The 18,260-nt window shown below is 37.3% G+C and overlaps 1 protein-coding gene and 1 long non-coding RNA gene across 2 annotated transcripts in view; one reads left to right on the forward strand and one right to left on the reverse strand.

Moving 5' to 3' along the window:
- Nucleotides 1–13,787, forward strand: part of LOC148353565 (uncharacterized) — a 31,126-nt gene extending 17,339 nt beyond the window's left edge. The window contains exon 3 of the long non-coding RNA XR_015852387.1: nucleotides 13,646–13,787. This is a non-coding gene — a long non-coding RNA (uncharacterized LOC148353565). The remainder of the gene's footprint in view (nucleotides 1–13,645) is intronic.
- The window catches only part of abch1 (ATP-binding cassette, sub-family H, member 1), a 45,695-nt gene that overhangs the window by 7,742 nt on the left and 19,693 nt on the right, over nucleotides 1–18,260 (reverse strand). The window contains exons 7-16 of the mRNA XM_088350646.1: nucleotides 13,945–14,019; nucleotides 13,609–13,789; nucleotides 11,669–11,765; nucleotides 11,433–11,601; nucleotides 6,655–6,755; nucleotides 5,468–5,538; nucleotides 5,350–5,399; nucleotides 4,128–4,184; nucleotides 3,984–4,054; nucleotides 1,077–1,165 (exon numbers count right to left, since the gene is read on the reverse strand). Of these exons, the coding sequence (XP_088206772.1) occupies nucleotides 1,077–1,165; nucleotides 3,984–4,054; nucleotides 4,128–4,184; nucleotides 5,350–5,399; nucleotides 5,468–5,538; nucleotides 6,655–6,755; nucleotides 11,433–11,601; nucleotides 11,669–11,765; nucleotides 13,609–13,789; nucleotides 13,945–14,019 (961 nt within the window). The remainder of the gene's footprint in view (nucleotides 1–1,076; nucleotides 1,166–3,983; nucleotides 4,055–4,127; nucleotides 4,185–5,349; nucleotides 5,400–5,467; nucleotides 5,539–6,654; nucleotides 6,756–11,432; nucleotides 11,602–11,668; nucleotides 11,766–13,608; nucleotides 13,790–13,944; nucleotides 14,020–18,260) is intronic.

Consider the following 18,260-nt stretch of genomic DNA (forward strand, 5'->3'; position numbering starts at 1 on the left):
GAGGGGAGACTGGAGGTGATGTGCTCTTTAACCAGTCTCTCAAAGCACTTCATTATGATAGGAGTCAGTGCAACGGGCCGGTAATCGTTGAATGATAAGATCTGGGGTTTCTTTGGCACTGGGATGATGTTGGCAATTTTGAAGCATGATGGTACTTTGGTTGGTCTAGCGAGGTGTTGAAAATGTCTGTTAGTACACAAGCCAGCTGATCGGCGCACTCCCTAAGTATCTGCCCCGGAATGTTGTCCGGGCCTCCAGCCTTCCTTGTGTTGACCCCTCTCAGGGTCTTTCTCACGTCAGTTGAGTCCAGGTGGAGTGCTCTTTCGTCCTGATTTGGAACCGCTTTCGCTGCAGGGGTGCCGTTTTGTGCCTCGAACTTTCCAAAGAATTTGTTGAGGTCATTCAGAAAGTCCATGCTAGTGTCCTGCACTGGGGCGGTGGTTGGCTTGTATTTGGTGATGGCCTGAATGCCTTTCCACATATCCCTGGTGTTGGTTGTACTGAGGAAACGTTCCTGGATTTTTTGACTGTGCGTTCGCTTAGCTAGTCTGATAGCACGGTTCAGGTTAGTCCTCGCTGATCTCAGCGCCTCCTTGTCACCAGATTTAAAGGCAAGGTTCTGTACTTTTAGTTGTTTGCGTATCTCAGCAGTCATCCAGGGCTTCTGATTGGCACGGGTGCATATAGTTTTGGTATTGCTGACGTCTTCTGCGCATTTACTGATGTAGGCTGACACAGAAATGGCGTACTCATCTATATTTATTTTGTTGTTGTAAGTGGCAGCCGATTTAAACATGTCCCATTTTTAATGATTTTAATATAGTTTTTAATGACGTTTTACCTGTAGGAGGTGCTAAGCAATATGCACTGTCCCCTTAAAATCAGCATAATTATATGATTGAATTATTTCAGACTTTTTGAATAATTATTTGTGATAAAAATAAGGATATACATTCGTGCCATGTCTAATCTCATTGCATACAATGCTTCACAACGTTTATATCAATGACAATAGAGAGAATTTAATTCAATAATAATCATTTTCAATAAAGAATGAGCAGTGTGGAAGTTCTCACCTGCTACCCAGCACCTGTCCAAGAGACCTTCTTTCCTCTCCAGAACGAAGGAAAGGGCAGTTAGGCCCAAAGCCAAGTAGAATGCAATGCTAGACAATGAAAACAAATAAAAAATTCAACTTGGCGCTCTCCATTTCCCTCAACCAGAGCGTTACATTTACTCTTACATGTATGACTAACTTTTCGGACATTTTGTACTTCTGGAATATCACTATACCTTTTACTTTTACTTGAATAGATTTGTGTTTGTGAAGAAGAAAATCTCTGCTCTTAATCTGCTAGAGTAAGCTTCAAGCAAGTATGTGTATTCTCCTTCACTTGCTTTGTTCCTTCCTGTGTCCTGAGTGAGAGCCTCTCACTGAGCACCGCCCCTTTTAACGGAGCCACATCACCAACCAGGCAGGTAGCAAACCGGCGTGTGTGTGTGTGTATGATCCGCAATAGACCCCAAAGTTAAAAAAATAAAAATAACTGCACAGAAATGAAACTTAAACTGTAATACTTTACCTTTTCAAAACGTTGCTATTTTATCTTTATAAATACATGCTGGGTTTTTTGCATTCTTTTTGTTGCCCAGATAAGGGGCACATTATGCACTTTTGTTGTAGTCTATTTGAATCTTTCAAATAAAAATGACTTCAAAACTTTGATTTCTTAGTCGCATTTTTAAAAATTTAATAAAACAATAAAACGTTCATTAATAAACTTGAGGCGGTATCATACAAAAAAGTAGTCACGTCATTCTCCACAGAATGTGCTGCATCCAACTTTGTCATTTTGATAGTAGGCTAATATATAGTAGATACATGCAGCATATGCTGCATTCATTATAAGGCTTATATAAGGCTTTTATTTTTGCACCCTTTGCCAAATTTGTTTTTTATTGTTGTTATTTTTTTTCTAACATGGCTCTTTCAACATTTTGGGCTGATGACCTCTGTTCTGCCTGCAGAGCCTAGGGCTTTAAACTATTTTTTCTTTGATTTACTTTTGTAATTTTATTGTTTACTATAGTTCTTGAATTTACCTTGATAATTTTTATCTTTTTTTAAATTAAATGTAATTTATTGTTGATTGGTTGGACTTTGATCACGTGATGATATTATTGAATGGTTGTTTAAAAAATAAGACATTGATACAGTAGTTGAGCGGGTTTTTTTCACCAAGTACTTTTTTACTTTTACTCAAGAAATTATTAAGATGACTAATTTTACTTCTACTTGAGTTATGTTATTCTGAAGTTACGGTACTTCCACTTGTGTAAAATTTTTGGCTACTCTACCCACCACTGCCTTCACCCTACCTTGAAAATAAACATTTCGATTTCACATTTACTGTTTGTTTGTGCGACGCCTGAAATGTTGATGTTTATGGTCACAAGTTTGAAGGTACTATTTTTTTCTGTTGTTGATATGTGGAAGAAGCCAAATTTGTTTTGGAGAAGGCAGGTTGCAAAGCTGACCACTAGAGAGAGCGTGTCGCCTGTGAATGGAATGCTGTGTACGGGTTCTTCAGACAATTACAGTGGAACCCCGGTTTTCGAACGCCTCTCAGTTCGAACAAATCGGTTCTCGACCAAAAATTTGCTACTCTTTTCGTTCAAAAAATCGGAGTTCGAACGCCGGTACGCTAGGGGCGACGCTGAGCGGCGTACGAGTGTAGATTGCCCCCACCCCTCGTGAGGAACTGTTGTCACGGCAACACGCACTCCTTTTCTGTTTTCGTTTTTCAAAATCGGTGAAGTCAAGTCAAGTCAAGTCAAGTCATTTTTATTTGTATAGCCCTAAGGGAGTGTTTTAACCCCTAATTATGCCTCGGAAGAAGGTTGGTGCAAGCAGCAAAGTTGCTACAGGTGAAAAAAGAGGAGTAGTGCGTACAACGATTGCATTTAAGAAAGAAATAATAGCAAAATATGAAGAAGGTGTGCGAGTTTCCCTTATTTTAGGAATAGAGCATGGCTTCTGCCGACCGGTAAGAAATCCTATTCATAATTCTTTTCTTAATCCTTTAACCGCTCACCACTTGTTGTGGAGACCCGGGTGCTAAATGACGTGTAAACGACCTGATTTTTTTATTTTTACACGTTCATGTTAGCGTAATCTTTCGTACAGAAGATTACGCTAACGCGAACGTACGATTAGCCTGGGTTGGCTTTACGTTAAATATTCAAGATAAACATTCAGGGTGTTGGAACGGATTAAAACAATTTTACATTACTTTTAATGGGAAAAAACGGCTTCGGTGATCGTACAAATCGGTTTTTGTACAAAGAAATGGAACGGATTATGGTCGAGAACCGAGGTTCCACTGTATATGATGCCGCTAGCAAGACACCACTCTTGTATTTTCTTCACCCTAAAATAAAAAAACAGGTTCGTAAAATGTTTAATACAACTACAATTTAGTCACGAGACTGTGGGGCATTTTTGGAATGAGGAAATTGGGTTTTTGTTTGGAAAATCGCAAGGCGAACTGTTTGACAGGAAAAACAAGGGTATTTATGTTTTTTGTTGTAAAAAAACATAAAATGGCAGTTTGGCGTCCATTTTGTGTGTCTTTTGTGAATTTATTTTGTTTTGTTTTTTAAAGCGAATTTAGCTTAATGTAAAATATAAGTTCTGCTTATGTGTTTTGGGCCTATGTTTATGCCAATTTCTGAAGGTTAAACAAGAATACTTGACACATTTTTTGTCAATTGTTTTTTTTGTGCGTAAATGTGATTTTCATAATGATTTCTTGAGAAAATTAGAAGATGCCATTACACAAGCAAGACACGACTCTTGTCTTTTCTTCACCCTAAAAAAACTATTCCGTGTTAGGCCTGTATATGCTCTCGGCAGAAAGAATGTCCAACAAAGGCAATATGTTTTTTCGACTGATGGAAAAGGTTTGTGACATGTAACTGACCTGAGAACAGCACCGGGCATCACAAATGTAGTAAAGTCCGTGTTCTGGCTTCCGTAAATGGCCTCTTCAAACTAAACAACAGTGGAAATTAGCGTTTGAAAGTACAGTATGTTATAATACTACACTTAGAATTGTTTTGTTTACCTTTATGGGCAAATCATACATGTAGGCCATGCTGCCCAACTTGCTCTCTACAAAAGCCTGTGCAGAAAATACAAGTTCACCAAAATCACTCTACTGTACTTTAATGCTTGAGGGAGAACCTTGCGCCATCTACTGGACACAATAATAGCTTGCAATTAAAACCTAATCGATTTTTCAGTGTCACTAATTTCTTTCAATATTTTAAGGGGTTTATTCTTGTAAAACGTAATCATTTTAAGAAATACACTAAGCTGAAAAGCAAAATGTCATTCAATACTAGATAAAACTATGAAAATCAATGTTGTGGCGTTAGTTGTTTTCAAATATTTAAATTAGATTTAATTTCAATATAAATATAGTCCGTTTATATTAAAGGGACAGTGCGTATTATTTGTCCACTAGAAGCTGCTGTATAGTGTAGTGCAAAGGTGCCCCCTTAGAACAGTCAAGTCAAGTCATGTCAAGTCAAGTCATGTTTATTTGTATAGCCCTTAATCACAAAGAGTCTCAAAGGCCTGCACAGACCACAGATTATTGCAAACCACAGACTATTGACACAATCCCCCACCACCAGTGCTGGGTCATCGTGATATTCTTGTAAAATATTTATTGTGATATATTTTAAGTGGTTGACTGAGTCTATTTAACCCTACTATCAATAATTAACCTGGTAGTAACATAGTAATAACATGATATGTTTTTATTTCAGAGATATTTGCGCTAATTAGTAACAAGAAGTAGCCCTCATCCTGAAAATTGTTGGAGAACCCTGCAACAGAAAACGAGGAAGAATACAAACTACGGAGACTCAAATTGACCAAAATGAAAATTCTTTCCTCCTTTTTTCGCTCAATCTTTCACAAGTTTCGATTTTTTGGGTTACCGGTAGCAGCAAATGGCGGACAATGATGTCAGTTTCCTTTAGGTGAGACTAATGTTATATAAAAGAATTACAAGTTTCTCAACTTACAAACATTTAAACGTTTATAAGATTAAGTTAAGATACGTTATTTTGTTAACCATATTGTTATTTTTGTTTAATGATTAGAGATTTCTTACCACTAGGAGGCGCTAGATTATAAACCCTGTCCTTTAAAGGGAATGATTTTTGTCAGATTTGAAAAGTAAAAAATCATTTTAAGTACTTGAGGAATTCTTGTATGCATTTGTTGTTCAGCTGTCAAAGATTTACTTTTTTGGTAGCAAGAAAAAAAATGCTTACCTGAAAAGCATGGTACATTTTTTGCTGCAGCATCAACGCAATTTGTCTGTCTGGAAATACAAAACTGTCAAAAATTGAAAGTTTCGCAGTGAAATGTGATGCCAGATACCAGACTTACTGGTCTGGTCCAGCCAGACATGCACTGAACCTCCTTCTATCACATCTTTGGACACATTTTTCAGAATCATCCTGGAAAAGAAACAAGATTGTCACTGATTTGTATACAATATCCAAACGTGAAATTAATTAAAAAGTCAATGCACACATGTTCGAAAGGCAAATTTTTACTACCAGAAATTTGAAAGTGCGCCATATATCCTGTTATGCCTCATGTTACGCAGAGAATGGTGGATAAGCCTGACAGGGCAATAAAAATGTACTTATTGGTGCTCGTTACTAAATGAGGTTTTACGGTGTACTACTGTATTTGAACAAATCGCTAAACAACGAGATTGGAGCCGGGTCGTGACGTGAGGGGGCTGACATTTAACCACAAGACCACGAGTGGTACAGTCGACATATGAAAAGGCACTACAGCTTATCTAATTAGCTCACTATATTTTCGCAGGAAGCCAGAAGAACTGATCTGCATTGTACATTTTATTCTGCATTCTGATAGGTCAAACCGGGGGTGTCATATGTGGGGCCCACGGGCCAGATCAGGCCCAGCAAGAGTTTGAATTCGACCCACGAGAGACCCCTGAGAGAAAGAAAAGTGAAATAAGAGCTGCAGTTTTAAATGTCAACTTGATGTCGCCCTAAGTCATAAACTCCAGCTGTAAAGTTTTTAAATTATTTTTCTTTCTCTCTCTCTTTCTTTCTTTCTTTCCTTTTTTTTTCTTTAGTTCCTTCTGTTTGCTGCTGGCCAGCTGAGTGTTTTTCAGCTACGTTATCCATCATTACACCTTCAAAGTGCATGTTGCCAAGTCTGGAACAATTTGGTCATTATGTAAGACTGCTCTGAAGAATGGCATTTAGTTTGACAGCATTCTGTGCTTCTGTTATCAGGAGACATGAAACTGAGAGCATGTCACAGTGTTCATTTTACCTCTGAAAAGGGATGGGTCCCAGGGACTCGCATGCTCAAAAATCTATGGGTCCCAACAGAGATCTATGGGTCCCCAAAATTTTGTGTTATCACGGTTGAAATTGTAAATCGGCGACAAATATATAATTTAAATCTATATATTCATTCAGTTTTAATCATCACAGTTTATTGGTAATTGGTAATTGGTAACCAGCTCGGTAGCCTAGATGGTAGGGCGCCCGCTCCGAGACTGGGAGGTCGCTGGTTACTTTGTATACCTATTTATTAGGTAGCCGCTGAAGTTCTTGCCAAAGCCAATGATGCCCCAGTACTTCCCATCATAGATCCCCTGGAAAGCCTCTGCATGAGACAAGTTGACCTGTCAATTCACACAAAAGCAGAATAAGTACCATGTTAGGGATGGGTGCGATGACACCTAAAACTCGACGCATGCACCAGCTTATAGGTTGAGATGATGTCTGGGTGCCAAATAACCAACCCAACTTGACAGAAAAACACAGAAATACAGATATGTTCTTAAAAAAAGAAAACCGAACTATCACATGGACATACTCATACACTGTCCATTTAGAAGAATAGAATAGAATTACTTTTATTGTCATTCTTTGTAACCATGCACACAGAACAAAATGTCGATACACCTGACCTGTACAGTTAAACTGTAGTGAGCTGATGCAGCCATTAGATGACCAAACCCCCCAATTCCAACCCTTAATACCGAGCGCCAAGCAGGGAGGCAATGAGTACCAATGTTGTAAGTCTTAGGTTTGACTCGTACGAGGCTTGAACCAGCAACCTCCAAGTCTCAGAGCGGGCGCCCTACCATCTAGGCTACCGAGCTGGTTACTTTGATACTCCTTGAAATAGGTTTGCTCCACTTGTGTTTATTGTAGATGCTTTGACGTGATTAAGGAAGGCATGTCCCTGTCTATGTAAGACCAAATTTCAGTACATGTCAGGGTAAAAGAAACTGCCCAAAGAGCTCAGACACAAAATTGTGGTAAGGCACAGATCTGGTCAATATTACAAAATAACATTAACAGCACTAATCATAGAGAGTCTCAAAGGATGTCACAGGCCACAACTACAACACCCCCTCAACTGAAACCCTCATAAGTACAAAGAAAACCCTAGCATGAAGCATGAGGAAAATATAACACCTTGAGAAGGGGCCGCACATGAGGCAATCCCCCTTACAAAGACGAGCAGGCTGCAATGTATGTTGCATGGGCACCAATGGAAAATACATACTCAACATCAACAATAAACACAAGTAAAAACTGAAATTGTGCAATAAGTCTAAAACTGTAAAGAGATATTCCCTGTGACTAAGGGCCATACAAATAAACATGTTTAAAAAAGTTCCTAAAAGCACAGTGGCTTCCGTGATCCATGAATGGAAGACGTTTGGGACAATCTAAACTCTGCGTAGACCAGGCTGTCCAGCCAAACAGAGGTATTGCTTGAGAAGAGCATTTGTAAGACAGGTAAAGAAAAACCAAAAGATCATTGTAGCTGAGTTCCAGAGATGCAATCAAGAGATGGAAGTAAGGTTCCACTAGTCAGAGCTTGATGGCAGAGTTTTTTAAAATAAAGGCATGAAGGACTCCCAGACTATGAGAAATACAATTCACTGGTCTGATGAGACCAAGGTTGAACTTTTTGGTATCATGTTAAAATCATGCTGTTGGGGTGTTTTTAAGCTGCAGGGACGAAACGACTGGTTGCAATTAGAGGAAAGATGAATAAAGCCTTTTTGGGAGATATCCTGAGCGAAAATGTTCTCCAAAGGGCGGAAGACCTCAGTTTAGCTTTCACAAGGTTTGTACACCTTTTCCATGGCCAAAATCAAGCACTTTCAAGGTCAATTATTTAATGTTTTCAGTACCTGTAAAGGAAGAAATCCAGCGCCAATCAAAAGAATGCTTTTTTGTTGACTATGAAGACTAAAATAGAGTCGCTATATTGCTGCTACCACATAATTTGTGCTATTCATAGATGTTCCTAGCATTGTTTTACAAATATTTTTTGTTAGTGGGCTGCTATAAACTGACATGAATTGTGCTATTCTGCTTCAACCATGCTTGCGCAGCTTGGTTACATCACAGTTGTTTACAAACATGGAAAGGTCACTATTTGTGTTGGGTAATAATGTTGTTCAATACATAGGACAAAAATAAATTTCTGTATGTATGAAAACAGAAACTTTTGTCAAATTTGGCCCCATTTTAGGAGTCGACCCAAAAGAGTCGGTTTTCTAAACAGAGCTAACACCTTGATGACAAGCCACCAGAGCAGGCGTTTCAGCGTCATTTTTAATTTTCTCCTTATCAAATGTGTTGTTTACAGAGTGAGACTGCCAATAAACATGTCATAGGCAACAATATCAAGCATTTTCAAACACTTCATAGAAAATTTAAGCAGTATCGTGACCTTTAAAAAACACAACATTAAAATTTAAGCGTTTTGAGGGATTTTAGGCACCTGTACGAAACCAGCTTTCAACAGGACATTGAATAAATTAACAAAAGGAGCGGTTTCCGAACAACCCTGGGACTGATATTGCCTAGTCCACCCAGAACCTAAATGACCTAAATGCAATTGAGCATCTCTGTAGAGACCCGAAAATGGCTCTCTACTAACATCGACCTTCCAACCTGAAAAAACTAGTAGGTCTGCTAGGAGGATTGGCACCTTACTTGTGTTGCATTTTACCCAAAAAGGTTCAATTTACCCGTGTTGCATTTTACCCAAAAAGGTTCAATTTACCCAGACTCATACACACTCACATTTAACTTTTAATATGCGCCATGTTGACACCATCTTTGTTAGTGCCATGTGAACGAGTATTCTCCAAAACCGAAGAAATCATTTTCTAACAGCTTAGTAGCATCAGCCCAAAATTGTTGCAGCAGCTAATGTTTCTAAATAAAATCGCATTGTCATGCAGTGTCATTTATTGAAACTGCATGCAATTACATTTTAAATGCAGTAAATGGTGCTGTTGACACAGCAAAACAGTGTCAACCTATGTAAACATAGTTTTGGTAATGTGCCACAAAGACACTGAGACCTTATCTAATGATGCATACCATATGCACAATTTGATACTTGTTATTTTGGGTTGGTCTATTTTAGTCGCTGGTGTCAAAGATCTCATCTGTAAGATTATGATCTTATCATGTAAGTAAGGAGCTCATTTTAGAATGGTGGGTAGTGAAGATAAAGGCGTTCGTAAGCCACTGAAATTACTAACACAAGGCCATAGAAGATGCTGATGCAATGTTCAGGATTTGACTAAAGCACACGATAAAGAAGTTGATATTTTGCTTGTTTTTCTTTTTGTTGAGGGATGAAAATAATGCTATGAAGAAGACAGTCTGTTTTAGGTACCTGCCTCCTAAAAAGAGTATGTCATGGAAAACAGGAAACAATAAAAATAAGAAAAGATGGAACAAAAATATTATATTCGTAGTTGTAGAAGCGTTAAAGGGACAGATTGTATTATTTTGTGGATTCTGCTGTGTTGTGTAAGGCAGGGGTGTAAATACTTTCAGAAAACAGGCCAGATTTGGTAAACTGAAAACATGTGAGGGCCGACTATTCAGCCTGGAATTTTTTGAACCATTAACATTAACACTCACACCCAAAACATGCATGAGAACCTAATTGGACACTAGTAATTGTCCTTGGGGGGTTGAATTTGATGAGGAATGGTTGTCTGTCTCTATGTGACCCAAGGGAGCCTTCGCTCAAAGAATGTTAGGATATGCTCCAGCAGACCACGTCACCCTAAGCTTACAAATAAACAGGTAAAGAAAATGAATGAATAAATATATTTATTCCAAGTGGCAGACTTTTTTGAAAATATGGAACAAAATCACAGACCATTATAAAATAAACAAAAAATTTGTCTGGGAAAACATTGTTTATTTTACTCATCATTCATTCAATAATAAACAATATATTTGTAGCATTTTCATTTGACTCGCGGGGTCTCGTGAAAAAGCGCTGCAGTACGGGTAACAGAGCTTCAAGTTGCTTCACCTTTTCACAGCTTTCTTTTCCAGTTAGTGTTCTGTAGTCAGCATGTTTCGTTTGCATTACTTCTTTTTTTTTCAAGAAATTGTGCAATGGAAGGCAGGTATTTTAGTTCTCTAGTTGTAATCTTATACAAGTAGTTGTATTTTCGTTACATTGTTGCTTTTTGGGTTTTACTTTCTTGACTTTTGTTCTGAAACAGTTGGAATAGATATTTTTTATAGACTAACATAATGGGGGTAGGCAGTTTCTGAAATAACGTTTGCCCGGACACCTCCGCCCAGGTGGCCGACAACTTTTTCAAGAAAAAAAAAAACCGAATTTTTTTTTTTTTGAATCAAACGTTTGTTTTTTTCCGATTTCGAAATCTTCGTTCGGTTTGGAAATTTCAGTTCGTTTGGCAATTTGCATACTCTGCAGCCAATCAGAAGACTGCATCGAATAACTTCGTGCTTCCGGACTTTCCTGAGCGTTATAAGGTCGCTCACTTGCATATCATTTAGACGCACAGAGAACACAAGAAAAATGGATAAATGGTTAGGAATCAAGCCAAAACCTCAGCCCCAGAAGAAATATTCGAAAGAAGTTAACAAAATTTATGACGCTACAAAACGTAAACGTACATTAAAAAGAATCGTGGAAAGAGGAGTTCACATGGCTTGCAGCAGACGACGCTGTTCTGTAACATTTTGTCATGAGTTTCAGACACTGGGGTAGGGTTCAATTATGTAATGATTATGACATTTGTAAGCAAATAGTATCGGTATTGGACTTGTTTTGATCGATTTTACTTGGATCAAGTCAATACCAAAAATCTCATAATCACCCACCCTCTAATACGAACCTCGATCCTACATGGTTGTATTTGTTTTCATTCAACACATTTTTATCTCATAACATTTTAACTGTGGTGAAGCTGACGTTCTAAAGATTTCAATAATTTATAGTCCAATAGGTATTATTTTGAAAATAAAAAATACATGCAACTTTTTACCTGTTCCACAATGTCGCTGTCCAAAAACGAGAGAATTGAGTGACTAAAGGCAAGCGGGGAGGTCTCGTTGTTGACCACGGCAACTCGTATCCCTTTCGGATCTCCACCGACGCAAAAACAGATGAGTGTTATCTGAATAACAGGCAGCAGGAACTGGAAGCACAATGCCCTGCAAAGACAACCATCGTCAGAAATGTTGACAAATGTTCAATCTTTTTAAGAGGTGGTGAACGTACCCTGGCATCCTCTTCATCCTGAGAAGAGTTTTGATGGTGAGGGCGCTGATGTTCCTCCACTTGGGAATCACGTGTCGAACGCGAACTTTCCAGTCCACTATAAAATGAGAATCATTCACAAATAAGGAGTTGTGAGGGTCAGTGTCAGGTGTGTTACTAAAAAACAGTAATTACTTAGACATACTAGTTACTTTGTTCAAGGTTCGTACACTTTTTAATGGCCAAATTCAAGCATTTTTTTAAGCACATTCAAGGCCAATTTTTCAAAATTTTCAGTACCTTCTTGATAACTAAAATAAAGTTGCTATCTTGCTGCTAGTACATACTTGGTATTTTGAGATGTTCCTATCTACAAACTACAATATTTTTTTGTCAACGGGCTGCTATAAACTGACGTTCTGCTTCAACAATACACGCGCAGCTTCAATACGAATAATGGAGTTGAGTACGACAAAAAAAAAGAAAAAGCACTGTATCTATAAAAGGCAGAAAAATGAGCCAAATTTGGACTCATTTTAATGATATTGATTTTTCCAAAGCAGAGTGGATTCAAGCTTGCCATCTTAGAGGCTGCTAATCTTTTGCTTTTGGGTTTTACTTATTTGGATTCATATTTTTTGTGTGTTTCAGAGGGTATGTGTCTAAATTAGTGAAAATAGAATTGGAAACAGGTAAATGTTTTTCCGTTTTATCATTTATTTATAGCACTGAAGAGTCAAATGGTAAATGGTCTGCATTTATACAGCACTTTTCAAGTCAGTGAAGACCTCCCAAAGCGCTTTACAATGTGCTTCACAATTACCCATTCACACACACACTTAATGTTTTTAATTTATATTCTATTGTTTTGCATTTTCAGGGATGTTGTGTTGTTGTTTAACTTTAAATCTGTTCAGTTTGTAAAAAGCTAAAATATTTTGTATTATTAACATTTTTGTTAACCTGTCAATATTTCAATTTATATTTCATGTGTTTTTCAGGAATCCCCTGCAAAATATATGAAATTACAATTTACAATTTTTTGGGTGCATAAAGGTTTATTATTATGGGTAATATATAAAAACAAAATCAAAATCTGAGTGAGCCGAGGCAAAAGATCAGTTTTTCTAAATAGAGCTGTCCTTTTCAATGAGACCAGTAGAGGGCGGTGATGCGTCAGAGGACAAGGCTAAAATGACAAGCCACCAGAGCAGGCGTATCAGCGTCATTTTCATTTTAAAAATGTTTTCTTACTTTATTGTGTGGACTTTAGAGTCTGACTGCCAAAAACGTGGCTATGGCAACAATTTAAATAATTTCTAACCACCTCACCTGAAATTCAAGCAATTTCCTGAACTTGAAAACACAACATTAAAATATGAGCATTTTCAAGGATTCTGAATTGAGGACTTTATCTGTGGGTGCAAAAGTTTAAATATTGTGAGTATGTTGTAAATATTGAATAACGTAGCTACTGTTTTGCTCCTGTTATGTATTATATAAATAACTTTGACCAAAACATGGACTAATTTCACTTAGAAAACAATTTCTAGATGTCGCCGCAGTGCTTTCAATATGAGTTATTATATCCTCACTATTTTCTGAAGTATTCCTCAGCTATTTACACAGATTGATATTACAGGTGAGGATTTTTTTTAAAGCACAAGCTTTTTGTAGTCAGCGTGTTTCGTCTTGAAGTGCCTCTTGATACTATATTCTTTGAAAACAGCCACACTCTTTTGGCAAATTAGGCAGATGCAGTTTTTTCAGAGTTGGTGGAAAAATACTCCGTGTATAAAGGTAAAGAGTTTAAAATGTAGGAAAAAAAGTAGCAGCTTGTAGTCCGGAATTTGGCTAATTAGACACAGTTGAAATGGTGCACATCACTTAATTACCCCACCTCTCCCATGAAAGAAATTTGATTCTCTTTGCACAAACAACAACAATAATGATACTTCCACCTGTATGTTTGACAACTTCAACATTGGTCTTTGGCAGATTGGCAAGAATGGGCCGGCTCTCGTCCCGCCCACTTTCAAACGATTGGCTGTTCCCCAACACTTCGTCTCGGGAACCAGAGTCCCCCTTCAAACACATCTGGTCTGAGTTCTCACAAAGTTGCAGGAAGGCATGCTCCAGAGTCTACAGTGGATCAATACAAAGGTATTACCACTGCACGTATTGAACAATAATCCCTTACTGTTGTTGAAATGTATCAATGTTGATTTTCACAATGTGGCACAAATACCGTCAACAATGGTTACTCAATCACGCTATGCACCCTTAGTCAAACATACAGTTGAGCTTTGCATCTTCATGACTGCTTCTGGAGTTCCTTCAGCCAACAAGCAGCCGTTCCTCATCAGGCCCACCTGTCCATAAATAAGAAAAACATTCCGTCAAACATTTCGTTTGGGCAATAATATTACAGTACGCATATTGCCAAAACAATACATTTTCTCTAGAATTTATTAGTTAAAAGTTAAATCACAGTGGAAATTTCTGTAGATTGGCTATCACAGTGTTTCACAGACTTTTTTTGAGCCAAATATCTTGAAAATATCAAAGAAAAGAAAATTCTCAAAACCGGTTTCATTTATCTATTTGTTCACCCAAGGGAGCTGACATGATTGTTTGCCATCATGCCCCCTCAATAAACAAAAACCTCTTGAAAGATTGGGCAAAAAAATGGCAAGCAATAGATAGATAGATAGATAGATAGATAGATAGATAGATAGATAGATAGATAGATAGATAGATAGATAGATAGATAGATAGATAGATAGATAGATAGATAGATAGATAGATAGATAGATAGATAGATAGATAGATAGATAGATAGATATAGATAGATAGATAGATAGATAGATAGATAGATAGATAGATAGATAGATAGATAGATAGATAGATAGATATAGATAGATAGATAGATAGATAGATAGATAGATAGATAGATAGATAGATAGATAGATAGATAGATAGATAGATAGATAGATAGATAGATAGATAGATAGATAGATAGATAGATACTTTATTCAACCCCGTAGGGAAATTCACACTTCCAGCAGTATCCTTGTGTTGAAAATAAAACAATAATAAAGTAAAAGGAATATAATACAGATATAGCCAATGCAACGTGGTGATATCTCTGTAGTTTGTATCCTTCCCTGTGCATTGTGGCACCGGTTTTAGGTTGCACTACACAATACAGTAATCCCTCAATGTATTGCAGTTTACTTTTTGCGGTTTCCATACTTTGCAAATTTTGAATTAAATTGTTGTTATTGTCGTTGATATCAGCGTATGGCGCATTGTGTTCTGCTACTGAGAGCATACAGCAAATGCTATCAGGGGGACATGTGGGGGAGGGCTTTGTGTGTGCGTGTTTGTTGGGTGTGAATATCTGTGCGCGCAACTGTGATAATCTGGTGTGTGCTGTCAGTCAAACAGCTGGCTCATAAGTCAATTTGGCGACCAAAACAAACTGTGAAGCAGACATCTAGTATTTCAGCAGCTTGATGCATTAAGAAAAGTGATCTTTTATTTTTTTTCTTGATATTTTTAACTCCTTATCTTTGACTGTAAGACACTCACTCACATGTTTATATTTTGTACCTCCATCCCTATTTGTGTGGATAAGCCTCCCTCACGTCCCTTTCCTCACATTGTTAGTCTGTGCCTTGCCATAATCAAATTTTATTTCGATTACTATTTCTCTTGTTTTTATTGTATTTCAACAATTGCACGTGTCTGTGTATGAAATGTTTCGGTTTGTTGGACCGGGAAGGGAGCAGGAATTCTACTGTCATGTTGTATGCTGAATGCTTTTTATAGCACGCTGAGTGGCAATTTACTGCCTGTAAAGTGCTTCTACAAGTACATCTGATTTCATTTGATTAAATGAATTAAATTGGATTCTGAGAAAAGTCAGAAGATTACAAAGAAATACTGATCATCACAAGATGCTCTATGGATTATTATTGGGTACAAAAAGAGACTGAGGCAACGTCAGGAGAGAAAGCAATAGCTGGGCTGCAGGTTCAGCCTACTGCTACGGCTAAGCTTCATAACAACTATCTTAAGCCAGCCTTGCCGAGCCTGTATAACACCAACAACAGATTCATTACCCATGAAACAGATGACCCGGAGCTACAACTCGTGGGAAGCCGCTACATTTGTGATTCTTGTATTTTAATCATCACAGAGACCTCGCTTAACCAGAAGATCCCTGATGTTAGGAGAAGCCCTCTAAATTTTGTTGCACTATTGTCTAATGACAATATATAGACCATTAATCCAATTGCAATTTATTTTTTCTGTTTGTCACTCATACTCCACATTCCTATTCGATATGCAGTGTTTTGTAGCTGGATTAGACTTCCACTTTAAAATAAATGCTTCAGTTTACAATTTAAAGAGAATATCCCGAAACACAAGGCACCTTAAAGGAATTATTTGATAAATTATTTGATATTATAATTTAACAGACGTTTTCCTCTTTCAACTTCTTTCTTGATAATATTTATTTCTCTTTTGGGGAACTGAGTGAGTTAATAAATCATCATAGCAAACTTTGTAGAGCAGATTGTTTACTAAATTAGTAGGTAGCAGTCTAAGATTAAACTTTGTGCATTTGAAAAAAATAAAAAAAGTATTTAACTTTGATATGAAGTACATTCTTCCTTTATTGGTCAGCAGTATAAACAGCAATGTTAGCTTCTGGGCAACCAAAGTGAGTCAAATGCAAAGCACTCGTCTGCAAGCTTGTTGTGGCCTCTTTCTTTAAATTACAAAATGAATCCCGGCCGCATGACTGGTTTGACCAGAGAACTCGTGCCCCCTTTGTTCGCAATGAGTCACCTAAAGCAGTTTTTTTACACATGATTTTAGTATGTGTGTGTTTATGTGTGTGTGTTTTATATATGCTAATCTTCATTTTAAATATTGTATAACTGTAATGCTTTGCACCATTTCTACTGATGCAAAGTGTAATATTGTTCTTTGTATTATTCTCATTACAATCATTGACAGATGATAAAGTTTAAACTTAGTCTAAATGAGGAGAGTGGGCATCAAATCATTTTGAATTTGAGGGGAGGACAGGGAAAGAAGCCTTCTGACAAGGAATTCCCTATCCCTGTTCTCCACTGAGCTATCTCTTTTTATCTTCAAGGTTATCAAAAGCAAAAATCAGCAACATGATTAGCTGATAGCGACAATGCTGTACTAGTCAAAACAACAAACAGTGTAGAATAAGTCAATATATATATGAAACTGACGAAACGTACTTTGCATGTGTCCAATATCAAACAGAGAATAAACCCATTTAATTTAAACATTATTTGTGTATTATATTGATTGCATACAAAAAAGCCGACCTTCAACAACCCAAAGCGATTACTGAATTAATTTGTTTTATACCTCAGGTAATCTTTCTACACCAAACAAACCAAACTCAAGGACTCATTGACTTGGCTATGGATTTTATACAGAAAGCTTAACAGTGGGCGTTTGCTGGATTAATATCAAGAGAAAACATATGACCGCAAATGATTCAGATTTTGAGGGATTAAGTGGGCCACAAAGGAATTAGTCAGGAAAGCTGCAGGTCTTTAAGCTAGTTAATACAGAACCAGACGTGTTGTCATGCTATCATATAGGGGTGGGGTGATCGATGCAACTACCGATACTGAGTTAGTACTTCGATCAGATCGATACGATTGTCCTGTGATCGATACTTCACCCCTCCATAATTCTCTCAAAGCGCCACTTCTATTTGTAAATATCGCAGTCCTCTCTTTCACTCAGCGCCCTCGCTGACTCTCTAAGTTTTGGCATTTTTGTGTGCCTGACAGGCACACTTCTAACACCTGCCCTGCTGCTGCATCCCACATGCAAGGCAGAAGAGAGGGCTAAATCTAGTTAGGAACGCTTTTCAGAAGCTAAATATGAAGTGGAAGTACAGTGCGATGTGGACTTGTTGTTAGACAACAGAAAACGACAATACCAAGTGTCATTGATGTGGTTCACTACTTTGGCTAATGTACTGCACACATGAAAAAGGCTCACCCTCCAGAAAGCAACAAGCTGCAACACAAATTGTCAACGTGTTACTATTTCTGAACAAATAACTGTAAATCTGTCATACCCTATTGCAACTTAGCAAAATGTCTTGTTGGTTACATAGCTTTTTGGTTTAACTCTCTTGACTCTCTGTAACAATTGTTGTAGCAGAATTGTATTTTATTTTTTATATCAGTGAAGGTTTTTAGATTGTATTGTTTACACTATTTGCACTTTCTAACTTCATTTTTAAAATATTGCGCAATAACAGGTATAGTTGACATGTTGACATTGTAATATTTTTATTTTTGCTACAGTGCCGCTTTTCTTTTTTTACTCTATTGGCTTTTGTTCTGAAACAGTTGTAAATGGGATATTTCTGTTTTTTGAATATATGAAAATATATTAAATATATTTTAAATATAAACTAACCCAAGGATGTTCAACTATTCATTGTTTATGACATTTCCAAGCAGAAAATAATGCTCGATACTACCATGTATTTAATCGGTGCAGCTCGATACTAAATTCCCAGTATCGCACACCTCTA

The sequence above is a fragment of the Urocampus carinirostris genome, chromosome 13, assembly GCF_059441175.1.
Source record: "Urocampus carinirostris isolate Australia breed hairy pipefish chromosome 13, RoL_Ucar_1.0, whole genome shotgun sequence".
Classification (NCBI taxonomy): Eukaryota; Metazoa; Chordata; class Actinopteri; order Syngnathiformes; family Syngnathidae; genus Urocampus; species Urocampus carinirostris.